Source organism: Astyanax mexicanus, chromosome 24 (assembly GCF_023375975.1).
Source record: "Astyanax mexicanus isolate ESR-SI-001 chromosome 24, AstMex3_surface, whole genome shotgun sequence".
In the NCBI taxonomy this organism is placed as follows: Eukaryota; Metazoa; Chordata; class Actinopteri; order Characiformes; family Acestrorhamphidae; genus Astyanax; species Astyanax mexicanus.
The window spans coordinates 33,734,542-33,749,915 of record NC_064431.1 but is presented as its reverse complement, the minus strand read 5'-3'; the positions used below and the strand labels follow the sequence as shown (position 1 = coordinate 33,749,915).

At 36.6% G+C, this 15,374-nt stretch overlaps 1 protein-coding gene across 7 annotated transcripts in view; it reads right to left on the bottom strand.

The window, feature by feature from the left end:
* Positions 1-15,374, bottom strand: part of iqsec1b (IQ motif and Sec7 domain ArfGEF 1b) — a 333,817-nt gene that overhangs the window by 84,917 nt on the left and 233,526 nt on the right. For all 7 annotated transcript variants that reach the window (XM_022682469.2, XM_049471800.1, XM_049471805.1 and 4 more), the window contains 5 exons: positions 9,950-10,217; positions 6,027-7,324; positions 3,350-3,511; positions 966-1,088; positions 78-244 (listed from right to left, as the gene is read on the bottom strand). In XM_022682469.2, coding sequence (XP_022538190.2) covers positions 78-244; positions 966-1,088; positions 3,350-3,511; positions 6,027-7,324; positions 9,950-10,217 — 2,018 coding nt within the window. The remainder of the gene's footprint in view (positions 1-77; positions 245-965; positions 1,089-3,349; positions 3,512-6,026; positions 7,325-9,949; positions 10,218-15,374) is intronic.

The following is a 15,374-nucleotide window of genomic DNA, read 5'->3' as shown; positions in this document are numbered from 1 at the left end:
CATCATTATGGATCGGTCCAAAGGAGAACCAATCTCACTATAAACTAATTCCATCTGGGAACCAATCAGATTCTCACCTCGCAGGTTCTTCACGAAGTCCTCCAGCTTCATCTTCCTCTCTGGTTTTACGTTAGGGCTGTACATGTCTGTGTTGAGGAGGATGATGGCGAAGGCCAGGATGAAGATGGTGTCCGGGTTTCGAAACTGCCGCACCACGCCGGGGTTACAGATACAGTACCGCTGACTGGACACAATAAAATTAGATTAAATTAGATTCATTTTATTTAATTCACACAATGTATGTCCTGAAAGTGACCAATCAGCATATCGTAACGACGGGAAAAGTACTATTTGCACGTCTCAAAATGCGCAAAAGGCATGTACTAATTCTCTTAATTAAGCGTGTATGTGTATTTGGTGCACTTTGGCTGATTGCTATTTTAACAGTGCAGCTACCTGGACGTGTCCAGCACTTTCAACCGCTGATGTTTCGTGAATTATCATCATCACGTGATCTGTGTGGTGTTTGTTTGGATGCTTTAAGGAACTAGAAGAACACAATGGGTTTTAGAGTGTATAGTCGTTGACTCATTGAGTGATTCGGTACAGGAATCGAGTACATATTGGAATCAATGATTCTAAACATTGTTTACCACGGGAAAACTCAGAGACGACACAGAGCTCTCCTCAGACACTGGATTATACTTCAGAACAGACAACTAAAAGAGAAATAAATAAATAAATAAATACATATATATGCTTTATGCTGATGTGTTGACGAATTCTTGAGTTATTAAGCAGAAAAAACGACAAAATACTAAATAAATGGGGTTTTCTACCGTTTTAATGACGACATAATGAGATACTTTTCTAGTACGAGTATACCGTGCAACTTTAACACTGATTGGTTGATTTTGGTTATCAGTGATTATATTTATCTGTTAATATATATTGATATATTTTACCTGTAAGCCTCGATCAGCCGCTCCACCTTCTGAGCTTCTCCCTGAACCCGAATATGAGCTTGAAACTTTCTCAAGGCTTCATCCAGCTCCATACTGGAGAAATCCATCTCATCCACCACACAGCTGCACAGAAAACACACACACACTGATGAGTGCCAGTACCATCATCTTGAAATTCATCTTTTTGTATTGACTGAATTTTTTGCACCAGGAGTAAAGCAGCATAAAGTTATCCAAAAGCAGTGTGTAAGACTGGTGGAGGAGAACATGATGTCAAGATGCATGAAATTAAAACTGATTAAAAACCAGCCAGGGTTATTCCACCAAATATTGATTATTTCTGAACTCTTAAAACTTTATGAATATGAACTTGTTTTCTTTGCATTATTTGAGGTCTGAAAGCTCTGCATCTTTTTTGTTATTTCAGACATTTCTCATTTTCTGTAAATAAATGCTCTAAATGAGAATATTTTTATTTGTAATTTGGGAGAAATGTTGTCTGTAGTTTATAGAATAAAACAACACTGTTCATTTTACTCAAACATAAACCTATAAATAGCAAAATCAGAGAAACTGTTTCAGAAACTGAAGTGATCTCTTCATTTTTACAGAGCTGTATTTCATATGTTTTTCCTTCATAGTTTATATGACTTTAGTATTAATCTAAAACAATGCAGAACATTTTAAAATAATGAAAAAACTCTGAATTTAAGGTGAATTTTGTCTGATACTGTATTTTCCAGGTCTCTCAACAATTCAAGAACAATGCAGCACTGCAGGCTTTTCAAGCAACACTGATCTCCAACCCAACAATATAAATCCATAAATAAGGAAATAAGCTTTTTTTTAAGAGTTTTGGGCTCGGCCGTCTCTCCGTCTCTCAGCTTTATTTCTGCTATTTCTAAACTAAATAATACGTAATAATAATTACAATTCAGCTCCTGAATGAAAGACTGAGCAGATGAATTTTTCATTAGATTCCACCTGCAGGGCTTGTTTGTTTGGATAACCCTGAGCGCAGGAATAAAATCATTTTATTAGGACTTTTGATGTGTTAAAAATAAAATATGCCTGGCGGAAAATTCCCACAGCAGCCGGAGTGACCGCAGGAGAAACGTGGAGACGGCCATGATATTATCTGAAGTATCCCTCATGTATTTCTGTATTAACTGATTACAGTATACTGCATTTATAATAACTGCATCCTCACAGCTCACTGAGTTCCAGACCCATTCAATCCTGAGTTATTATGCCTTTATATTTAAAAAGTCTAAAATCTAATTGTATTTATTGGCTTTTAACCTGAATTTAGATTAAATCTAAATTAAATTAGATTTTCTTTTTTCTTTTGATTTATTTAAACTCTAGAGGGAGCTGAGAGTGAATCTTCTATGAATGGGAGATGAATGGAGCTAAATCTCAGATAATTATTTGATATTATATTATTATAATAAAATAATAATATTATTTTAATAATATTTTACTAAAAAAGCAAAGAAAGCATGACTGTATATTTCAGTTTATCTACAGTAAACAGGTTTTACACTGTAAAGCTGCAGCATTACTGCAGGTAGAGCATGTTTAAAGGTTTATAACTGGAGTTTAAAACAATAAAACAATATATGTCTGTGTTGCTGAAACATTTGATATAGTTCTGATTTACTCTAAAACGAGTCTAAAAACTCATTTTTATTCCTTGGCTTTTAACCTAAAATTCAATTTTGCTCTTATTTGGTTAGGATTTTTTTTACTTTTTATTGTTTTATTTTTATTTTTTGTCTTATTTTTAATGTTTGTCTTTTTGTTATATAATCATCTATGTACAACACTTTTTGTGTTAAGTTTAGTTTAACGTTTGCATTATAAATCAACCCTTCCCAGTGCATATAGCCTGAGGTTTTCTCACCTTAGTCATTAAACACAGTGACAAACCGATATAAAATACCATTTGGAGCACATTAGGGCTGGGCCGTGTCGTATTGTACAAAATAATTATATCAGCCAATAAGACAAATTGAGCACCTGTATAAAAGCATGTTTTTACACCTGTAGTTGTTTTTTAGGGTCCGGATCAGTTGATAAATTAATTTTCTGGTTCTGATTGGTCAGAGCTGTCTGGTGTGGGAGTAAAAACGTAAATATAGTGAGAAGATTCTGTGTTCCAGAGTGTATATCTGTATATCTGTGCAGTGTGAAACAGTCTTTTTTGAATAGGACATGCAGTGCGGCTGTGGGCAGTGAACACTGCACACACCACGCTCTTAGTGTGTAAACAGCATGGAGCAGCAGAGTTACTGATTCGAAATGTATCACATGTGTTAATGCTTTAATGTTAACAGCCCTAATAAAAATATATAATACAATATATAATAAAATAGACTCACTCCAGCACGTCCCGATTGAACTGTTTCTGTCTGTTGCCCAGAAACTCGCCAATCATCTGCCGGCTCAGCCCCTTCCTCTGCAGCAGGAAGTGAGCCACGCCCACCGGAGTGTCCGGCACGAACCCGCGCTCAATCAGGTACTGGATACCTTTCTCCGGCTTCCTGTTAAAATCAAGAAAAACACATTAAAATCAGACATTACTTACTTACTCATTACTTACTCAGCAATTACTTACTATTGCTTATGTTATTATTGTGTATAACAGTGTAGATACGCTACACAGGCAGTAAAAGAGTAAAAGTACTGCTTTCAAAACTACTTAAAGTAAAAAAGTAAAAGTATTATAAGGGGAAAAAGTCATAAAGCCATTAAGAACAAAAGCTTAGGCCACGCCCACAGAGTCCTATAGTGCACTGACCATTTTTGGGAAAATTAAAGTATTTTAAGTGCACCTTATAGCGCGAAAAATAATATAAAATATAAGAATAACATTATTGCAAAAATACGCTGAAAAATCGTGATGATATTTTAGGCCCGTATCGCCCAGCCCTAATACCTAATCTTCTGCTAAACTGATACTCAGATGCTGCACATAGATCCGGACAACACAGGCAATTTAGATATTATTTGCTATTTATATATATTTATTTATAGCTCCTTTGGACACTGTTTAGAAATTAGAATTTATTTTTTGATCATATGACTGTTATTCAATCATATTCTATCACAAAAAATATACTGTATGTATATAAGAGCTGCACAATATTGTAAAATATTTACATTGTAATATTCTTTTGCGCAGCAATAAAAAGAATAAACACAAATATTTTTATTTTTTCATTTACTTTTTACTTTATTGATCCCGAAGGAAATTTAGCAGCCAGCAGCAGCTTCAGAAAAACAACACAGAAGCACAAACAAAAAATAATATGGGTGATACCATATAATAAAAAAATATATATATAGTTTATTAAATTAAACTATTATAAGATATATAAAAGGATATATAGATACAAACAATACAAAAAAAAAAAAACTATACACAGAATGAAGGTAACCTGACTGTAAATAGGAGGCAGTGCAGTAATACAAAATAAATAAGGTAAAATGGAAAAGCAGGTATCAGCAGATACAACAATACTGAAAAATAAAAACCTGTGCAAGTATTCTAATGTATTTAGAAGAATGTAAAAGTGTCCAGGAGTGCAAATGTACAAAGACTTGTATTAAAGACTGGAAACCAAAAATATCGTTATTGCAAAAATAACTAAATATAATCGAAGTATTGGGATATTATTTCAGGGCCGTATCGCCCAGCCCTAGTCCCAATATTTTATCTATGCAGTTTATGGATGAAACAGTGATTTTAGTCTCAGAATGAATATGGATGATCACAAACCATCATCCCCCCGATCTCACTGCTCTTAAAACAGCAGGCTGTGTATCCAGGATTTAGCTTTGATCTTTTCTGCATCACAGGAGCAAATGCTCTGATTCTGAGCGGGGTTTTGATGATGGTTTATTTTATCGTTTGGTTTAATCAGATACTTTAACTGGGCTTTAAGTGTGTGTGTTTGATCTTCACACTTCTCCTCACAGAACTGATTGGTGTTAATTATATGAAGGACACACACACACACACTTTCTGAATACACTGAATAAACAGGTTGTCAGGACTATAATTACTTAATATAAACACACAGCACTGCGGGTTAAAGGTTGAGACGATAATTAAAAAAATGTGTTATCTTCATTTTCACAACCAAAACCGTGATCTGATTAGTGATAATGAACAAATATAAACAAACTACATCTAAAACAAAGTGACACACACATATGGTTCACATACAGCTCTGCAAAATAAATAAATAAATAAATAAAGAGATCTCTTCAGTTTCTGAATCAGTTTCTCTGATTTTACTATTTATAGGTTTATGTTTGAGTAAAATGAACATTGTTGTTTTATTCTATAAACTACAGACAACATTTCTCCCAAATTCCAAATAAAAATATTCTCATTTAGAGCATTTATTTACAGAAAATGAGAAATGACTGAAATAACAAAAAAGATGCAGAACTTTCAGACCTCAAATAATGCAAAGAAAACAAGTTCATATTCATAAAGTTTTAAGAGTTCAGAAATAATCAATATTTGGTGGAATAATCCTGGTTGGTTTTTAATCCCAGTGTTTTTAATGCATCTTGGCATCATGTTCTCCTCCACCAGTCTTACACACTGCTTTTGGATAACTTTATGCTGCTTTACTCCTGGTGCAAAAATTCAAGCAGTTCAGTTTGGTGGTTTGATGGTTTGTGATCATCCATCTTCCTCTTGATTATATTCCAGAGCTTTTTAATTTCAGTGCTGATGAGTGCCAGTTTCATCATCATTATCGCAACGTTTTTGATGGTCTTTTTTGCGACTGCACTTGAAGATATTTTTAAAGTTATTTTCTTAGAGTGATATTCACTGTATACCTGTAACTCTACCTCTTCACTACTTTACTTTAACTGATGCTCTCAAACTTTACATTAAGAGACAAGAAATTCAAGTAATTAACTCTTGATGAGTTCAGCACAGCTGTTAACTGAAATCCTGAATTCCAGGTGATTCTACCTCATAAAGAAAGTAAAATATAAAAGGTATTCTGGTTGGTTGAGCTGGTCTCTACTCACTTGTTGAAGAGGTTGAGTCCGATGCGGTAGTGTCTCTTGCGGATGATGTCGTTGCTGAAGGCCGGCGAGTCCCAGCTGTTGCGGGTCTCCTTGTGGTAGGTCTGCTTGCTGAGCGTCTGCTCCCGCAGGCTGTCTCGCGAGGACGACTCCGAGCTGCAGTTGATGGTGTCGTTGGAGTTGGAGGTGCTGTTGATGCTGTCGTTGTCTCCGTCCGAGAAGTCGGACTCTGACTTGCTTTGCCGGTTGGCCGCCGTGCCGTTGATGGCCAGGTGGCTCTCTAGCTGCCGGGGTCGATGGCGCTGGGGACCGTCCTCGTCTCTCGTTGGTCCGCGAGGTGGAAGACAGTGGGAGGAGCCGTGTTTTGGGCTCCCTTGCTGACTGCTGATGCCGCCTCTCTCGTAGGCGGTTTGTCTTTTGAGGGAACTGCGGTCGGAGCGGTCACTCAATTCTACCGAACTGTCGCTGGGAGGCTCTATGGTCAGCAAAGGAAGGTGATCCACTCTTAGTCGCTGTTCTTGACACTCTAACGACGGCGTACTTCTGCAGCTAGTGTCCGTGTCCCCCTTATCGTCCTTGTGGGCTTGAGCCCAGTAGTCTTGCGAGGAGTTTAGGGATCGTATCCTAAGATCAGATTCTGTACTCGACGGCCGATCTAGAGGTTGCGAAAGAGGAAGAGGAGGCGACAGTTCTTCTTCGTCGATGTAAAGCGTCACGTCGCTGTAAGATGCCGTCATTTCGTCCAGTTTGCGGTGATCGCCGCTACTGTGCGAAGGTTTGACCTGGTAAGAGGCGACAACCTCTCGTTCGAGGTCACGATCACGGTCGCGGTCACGATCTCGTTGACCCAGTTCACCCGGGCCATCGTCTCCGTGCAAGCTGCGACAGTTCAAAGCGTCGTCTATCGACTCCGCCAAAGACTTAACCTGCCTGGAAAAGGCGTCCTCCAGCTCCGTGATGGCGTCCGTAAAGTCGCTCTGAGACGTAGGTGTCTTCAAGTTCGCCGGAACCATCTCGCCACACTCCGACGGCACCAGGGGTCCGAGTTTAGTGCCGTCATCAGTTACCGAGACCTGCTTCCCCTCGAAATAAGAGCTGTGGACTTTCTCAGGCCCTTCAAAGGAAAACTGCATCCTCATATTGGACAGAACGATGCGTCTGGACATACGGTTCTCCGACATAGAGCTCCGAAGGCGCTCGAAGTTTTTGTTCATCTGGTACTGACGGAAAGCCGTCTGGATGGTGCGGGCCGCATGCCGGGTTATGAAACGTCCCCCATACTTGCGCTCCAGCATTTCCACCTGCGAGATGCGTAGAGAAATCAAAGAAAAGTTAAAATAAAATAGAAAATGCTAAAATTTTACAGCTTTTATCCCATTTAACATTTAATACATTTGAATGCCCATTCAATAGAACTCTTTAACTTTATATTGTTTATCTTTAGTAGAGCTGCAACTAATGATTATTTTGGTAGTCGATTAATATTCTGATGATTCTTTTTTCAATTCATCGATTAATCGATTAGCCGATTAGCCAACGATTATTTCTGCCATGTCCTCAATCTCTAAAAAAACAATAGAAACAGCCAAACATGAGGTTTAAAAGGCATTTAAATGTCTAGATTTAGTTTAAATGTGGGAATTACACAAATTAGTAAGTAAATATGTGATCTGTTTTGTTTGGCCACTTTTAAAAACACAGACTGAGTTGAATTTAAACTGTTTGAGTGAGGCATTTACCCATCTGTCAATGCACTTCTTTTTAAAAATTAACGATTAGTTGGCAATGAAATTTATAGTCGACAAATTTAAATAATCGACATTGTCGATTATATCGACTAATCTTTACAGCCCTAATCTTTAGTAAAGGCCCCAACTCTAGAAGGGCGAAGACGTCTAGAGATTAGACACACCAAGACATCTCATCTGATACATGAGAAGTCAGACTACGCCTCTTTTACAATTGTAGCCAATCAAAATGGAGCATCACTAGGTTCTGATACATCAGCTAACAGATGCCTGTACCAACCAAAAAAAGTATCTCCATTTATTTATTTATTACTCTGTAGGTAGAATAGAGTATAGATACTAGTGTTTAATAATATACTTCTGTAGAAGTTGAAGAACTATCAACCTAAGCTTTTTACTCTTTAAGTAAGTGTCATTTTAAAACCAGTACTTTTTTTAAACAAAGTATAAAAGTAAAAGTAAAAATGCCATTTAGAACTAATTAAAAGCTTATTTTGTCCCCCAAAACACAAAATGTTCTACAAGCCACAATGACTATAATGTTAGAAAATATAAATATAAAATGTTATAAATGTTGATAATATAATTTGGGATTTTGCACTAGGCTGTTCCCTAGTGTTTCAGCTGCATATATGCTCATATATGAAATAGGGAGTCGGAATGGTATATGTTTATACTTCTCTACATCCAATCACCAATCAGATTCACTCTATCTGGATGGAGAGATTTATCTGGATAGGGGTTTTATTGAATGATGAGAAGCCGGAATGAAAACCAGCTGAAATGAAACAGGAGTAACGAGGCTGTTTTTAAATTTAAGAGTAAAAGTAAAAAGTAATTTTAACTTCGGAGCATCTCCAGTCCCTGCAGCTGCAGCACAGGCAGGACTGATCCCGTTACCACACTCTACCTAACCTCACCCCACACCTGTAGCTCCTCAATAACCCCCACACAGCAGGAGCTCCAGCTGATTCTCACTGTGTGTGTGTGTGTGTGTGTGTGTGTGTGTTCTCAGGGTTTATCATTGTGCTCCACATTGAGGAGTTCAGCATGGAGACCCCTAACTGTGATTCCTAACATCTACACTATAACAGACGGGTGATTTCCTCCAGCACTGATACAGTAAAACCACTGCTGTAACACATATTTTAGGATTGTGTGGAGAAAAATGTGGGATACCATTTCACTGTAACAATTTATTCTAAAAAATCAACTATAACAGCATAAACTATAACTACAATTATAACAACATTAACTATAACAGCATCAACCATAACTAGAATTATAACAGCATCAACTATAACTATTACAGCATCTATCATAGCATCAACAATAACATCAACAACAGCATCAACTATAACATCAACTATAACATCAAATATATCTAACATCAACTATAACATCAGCTATAACATCAGCTATAACATCAACTATAACATCAGCTATAACATCAGCTATAACATCAGCTATAACATCAACTATAACATCAACTATAACATCAACTATAACATCAACTATAACATCAGCTATAACATCAGCTATAACATCAGCTATAACATCAAATAGATCTAACATGAACTATAAAAGCATCAACTATAAAATTAACTATAACATCAACTATAACATCAACTATAACATCAGCTATAACATCAGCTATAACATCAGCTATAACATCAGCTATAACATCAGCTATAACATCAAATATATCTAACATCAACTATATCAACTATAACAAACTATAAAAGCATCAACTTTAACATCAACTATAACATCAAATAGATCTAACATGAACTATAAAATCATCAACTATAAAATTAACTATAACATCAACTATAACATCAAATAGATCTAACATCAACTATATCAACTATAACATCAACTATATTAACTATAATATAAACTAAATCAACTATAACTAAAACAGCAACAACTATATACATTATAAGATCATCAACTATATCAACTATTACATCAGCTATAACATCAACTATAAAAGCATAAACTGTAACATCAACTACTATACCATCAACTAAAAAACAGCATCAACTAACATCCACTTTAACAGCATTATCTAACCATAAAATCATCTATAGCTATAACAGCATCAGCTATAACAGTATAACAGAGTGTAATATATATATATATATGTTAAAAGTATAGTGTGTTGTTGTTAGTGACCTGTTTGTCCTGCAGGTCGGTGGAGAGCTCATAGCTCTCAGACAGGGATCGTGAGCGTTTGATTGCCTCCTCCTCAGCCTGTTTGCGCAGGATGGACTGGGAGTGCTGGAGTTTGGGTCGGCGGGGGCGGGGCCGGACCTCCGGGCTGTAGAGCTGCTCGAACCGCGTCACCGGCACCCGCCCGTACTCACCAACACCACCAACACCACCTACACCACCTACACCACCGTCCAGAGATACCACAGCTTCAGCACCATCACCCTCCACACTGCAGAGATACAGAGAGAGAGATATTAAGAATTTAAAGAGCCAGTATTCTACATTCTGATGAGTGCCAGTTTCATCATCATAACATTGTTGACGGTCGTTTTTGCGACTGCATTGAGGAAACTTTCAAAGTTAAGTAGTTGTTGCTTCTTATAATCTGGATTATTATAGAACATTACTCAAATATTCACTATTCACTGTATACCTGTAACTCTACCTCTTCACTACTTTACTTTAACTGATGCTCTCAAACTTTACATTAAGAGACAAGAACTTCAAGTAATTAACTCTTGATGAGTTCAGCACAGCTGTTAACTGAAAGCCTGAATTCCAGGAGACTCTACCTCATAAAACTGACTGAGAAAATCCAGCAGAGATGTTCAAAACTGATCATCTAAACAAGAGATATAAAACATATTCTTGTTTATTGAATTTAAGGTTTATACATTTATCTACACTTCAAAAACTCCAACCATCTGAATTTTAGTTCATATCTGGGTTATTAAAGCAGACCTTGGACCCAGGTGTAGAGGAAGTAAAGCTACAGCAGCGTTTACAGGAACTCTCTGACGGAACTGGAGGAAAAGGAAGTACTTTACTGAGTATGTAAACATAAAGAGCCACTCAGATTTATTTCAAAACATGCTTACACTGCACCAGTGACGTGTACTAGTGTGTCAATGGTACAGTATATTTTATAAGTTCTCTTTTTTTTAATTATTAATTTACTGCCTTCCCAGCTTATGGAGAATGTTATAAAACATTTACCAATGTTTTAAAAAGGTTTCAGGAAGGTTATCCTTTAACATTACAGAAATAATGTTCCAGGAATGTTCTGAAAACATGGTTAGTGATTAGCACATTAGCCTACAGCGCTGGGGTCTTGGGTTCAAGTCTTTATCTGGGTGAAGTTTCCATGTTCTCTCCCCAAAAACATCTAAATTGCCCAGATTTTTGCTTCTATATCCTGTCTTTTTCTTATAGGCTGGCAGGTAGCCTGTCCTATTTCCACACTCCAGGATGTCAGGTATAGAACACAAGAAGGCTCGGCATCTTTCTAAAAATCTCCAAGAGCAGAGACAAAGTAAAACAGCAGCAAATATCCACAATATCTTTGATTGGCAGAGACAGCTTAGAACCCAGAAGGACTACAAGACGATCACTGTAGCATCACTAGGCAGTGTGTGATTGGCTCTCACTTCTCACCAGTGTGTTGACAAGTGTAGAATGTAATTGTTAGCTTCCTTGAGTGGCAAAAAGACCCTATATAAGTGTAATTGTAAGTAAGTAAGATTATTTTAGAGTTAACAAGCTGGTTCTAAACAACTTTTTCCATTCTATACCCTGACGTTTTCTTATAGGCTGGCAATTAGCCTGTCATATTTCCATACTGCAGGTTGTCAGGTATAGAACACAAGAAGGTTCGGCATCTTTCTAAAAAGCTCCAAGAGCAGAGAGACGAAGTAAAACAGCAGCAGATATCAACAATGTGTTTGATAGGCGGAGACAGCTTAAATCCCAGAAGGACTACAAGACGCACACTGATAACTTGAAGCCACCAATCACTGTAGCATCACTAGGCAGTGCATGAGTGGCATTATATACGTGTAATCAAAAGTAAGAAAGACTATTTTTGAGTTAATAAGCTGGATAACTCAAAAACTACCTCAATTAACATCTACGTGTGTGTGTGTGTGTATATATATATATATATATATATATATATATATATATATATATATATATAACTTTGTCAACAATGTCTTTGGTGGCTGTAAGTTCATCAGCGTCCATCTTGTAGTCCTTCTGGGATCTAACCTGTCTCAGCATATCAATCACTGTAGTATGGGCAGGGACAGCTTGGATCCCAGAAGGACTACAAGACGGACACAGATGAACTTACAACCACCAATCACTGTAGCAATTATCCAGTCCTATTTCCACACTCCAGGTTGTCAGGTATAGAACACAAGAAGGCTCAGCATCTTTCTAAAAAGTTACATGAGCAGAAACGAAGTAAAACGACAGCAAATAACAACAATGTGTTTAATAGGCGGAGACAGCTTAGATCCCAGAAGGACTACAAGACGGACCCTGATGAACTTAAGTGATGAGCCACCAATTACTGTAGCATTACTAGGCAGTGCAGGATTGACTGTCGCTATATAAAGGCACTATATAAGTGTAATTATGAGTAAGAGACACTATTTTTGAGTTAGCAAGCTGGTTAACTCAAAAACTAGCTTTATTAACAGATACTTAGCAGGTTAATATTGAGAATAAACCTGATTTTGCCTCAGAGCAGAACTTGAGTGAATGTGAAAGTTCCTGGTGGATTTTCTGCATTTGATTAAAACCTCATTTACGCTTCGAGAGCGCGACCAAAAAAAAGCTGCTGAAATCACAGTTTGTCTCACATTACTCACGCAAGCAGACACACGTGGAAAATTGGACATTGATTAGCTTCTGTTCTCACAAACACACTGTTTAACACACACACACACACACACACAGCAGTGATTCAGCTTCTATACTGCTCACACGGCAACAACACAACAACAAATCACCATTATTTCACTATATACACACCATATATACGCTCAACATCCAGCTCCTACCGTCTCAGAAACACTGCAGCCCTGAACACACTCCTGCTACCTAAACCCACGTCCGTCTCATGTAAACACACCAACACACACACACCCACCTACACACACACTTCCTCCACACCTTTTACACACCTGTGATTGGACAGATCAACAGGGTCAAAGTACACTACTGCGGAAAAAAAAGTAGGCCGTTCATGATAAACAATTTTTTTTGCATGACATATTGTCCTAGAGAGAAGTGTGCTAAACAATATTATCAATTTCATTTATTTTTTACACAGAAGTTAGAATACTGCAGGTCTATGAGCTACAAAAAAAAACATGTTCATGTAGTTCTTTACACTATATCACTCTCGCATAAAAATAAAGATAAGGATCTCACCAGCTCTATTCTTACTAATCAATCTTCAATCCCTTTCAGAATGAGCCATTTAAGGGCTCTGTCACTTTTATGCAAATAAGCTGCATACCACCACACAAACAAGCTAGTTCACGCCTAAATAATTCAATTATTTGAAAGTTCTTTCCCTCATCTGCAGACTTATCACAGACAGTAGGTATAGATCCTTCCCTCAGAAGAAGTCAAATAAAAAAAAAAAACAAATTGGTTGCATTACATCTTTTAACTCCTTAACAGGCCAGCATTTTTGTTCATTGTCTGCCTGATATTACACATCTAAATCTCGAAGATTTATATTCAAGCATTTCATTTAAAAAGGTTTCATGTTTGATAATAAATGTTCCTACAAATACCTACAAATGTAATTGTAATAGAAAAAATAGAATAGTACATTTTCAGAATGTAAATGAATTATTTTACTGCAAAAAGAGGGTTTTGTATCACCTACACCTGTAACCTGTATTTTAAACTCCAAGTCTGTAACCACCTTTAGACAGCCTGCCACTATTTGAGCTGATTTTAGTTTTTTTTTATGATCTTTGGTATGTTTTTAGTTTTAGTTTTTAATCTTGGTTTGTTTTTAGCTGTTTTTTTCCACATTTCCACATTTTTTTTGTTTATTTCTTTACTTTCATTGTTTTTAGCTATTGCTTATTTATATTTTACTCTTTTGTGTTTAGTTTTTATTTATTCATCTGTAGTTGATTTTTTATTGCTTCTATTACCTTTGATTTTATTACCTATGATTTTATGATTCCTACTCTTAAATTATTATTTTTACCTTATTTGTTTTATATCTTAATTTTATATATATATATATATATATATATATATATATATATTTATTAATTGCTCGGCTACATTGTAAATGAGGGCCACCCACAATGTAATCAGAGTTAAAATAAAGGTTAATTGATTAATTGATTGAGACTGATAAATAACATTTAAGCATCTTTTAACATTTAATATTTCCTCAGAGGCATCATCGATTAGTTTTATATGTTTAGAAATTCCGAATAAATCTAAAACACTACTCTCACAGAAAAGCACACTCATGCTCTCTGTTCCTCCACAGCAGTAGATGAGGCTGAGTTTAAAGGAGCTGCTTTTAATGAAGTGCATTAGCGCAGCGGCATGAGCTGCTTTATCCAGATCAGAACATGAACATGGACTGATCGAATTTACTGGGCAGAGAAAGGAGGAGTAGAAGAGGGTGGAGATGCCTTTAGAGCACTGAGCACGATTGTTGTGATGCTTAACTATATATACATACAGCTCTGGACAAAAAAATAATAAATAAAATACCACTTAAAATTGATGATTTTTAATGATGAACTTTATGAATATGAACTTGTTTTCTTTGCATTATTTGAGGTCTGAAAGCTCTGCATCTTTTTTTGTTATTTCAGCCATTTCTCATTTTCTGTAAATAAATGCTCTAAATGAGAATATTTTTATTTGTAATTTGGGAGAAATGTTGTCTGTAGTTTATAGAATAAAACAACAATGTTCATTTTACTCAAACAAACATATAAATAGCAAAATCAGATAAACAACTTTAGAAATTGTGTTTTCCTTCTATACCCTGTCTTTTCTCATAGGCTGGCAATTAGCCAATCCTATTTCCACACTCCAGGTTGCCAGGTATTGAACACAAGAAGGCTTAGAAGGTTCTTTGAAGGCTCAGGATCTTTCTAAAAAGCTCCATGAGCAGAAATGAAGTAAAAAGGTAGCAAATATCAACAATGTGTTTGTTAAGCGGAGACAGCTTAGATCCCAGAAGGACTACAAGACAGGCACTGAATGGTCTACTGTATTCTCTCAGACTCCAGCTGCTGATGGAGGCTCAGCATAAGCTAGGATTCAAACCCTAAAAAGAGTGACAGCTGCATTCCAATGCAGAAGATCTACAGCAAGAAATCAGTTTGCTTTAGTCTTTTATCACGTTTACTGCCCCGCCCATTCCACAGTCAGCATCTTTCTAAAAAGCTCCATGTGCAGAGACAAAGTGTAAAGTCAGCAAACAAAAAGTAACAATGCGTGTTTTAAGTGGAGAAAGCATAGATCCCAGAAGGACTACAAGATGGACGCTAATGAACTTACAGCCACCAATAACTGTAGCATCACTAGGCAGTATCAGAGTGGTCTA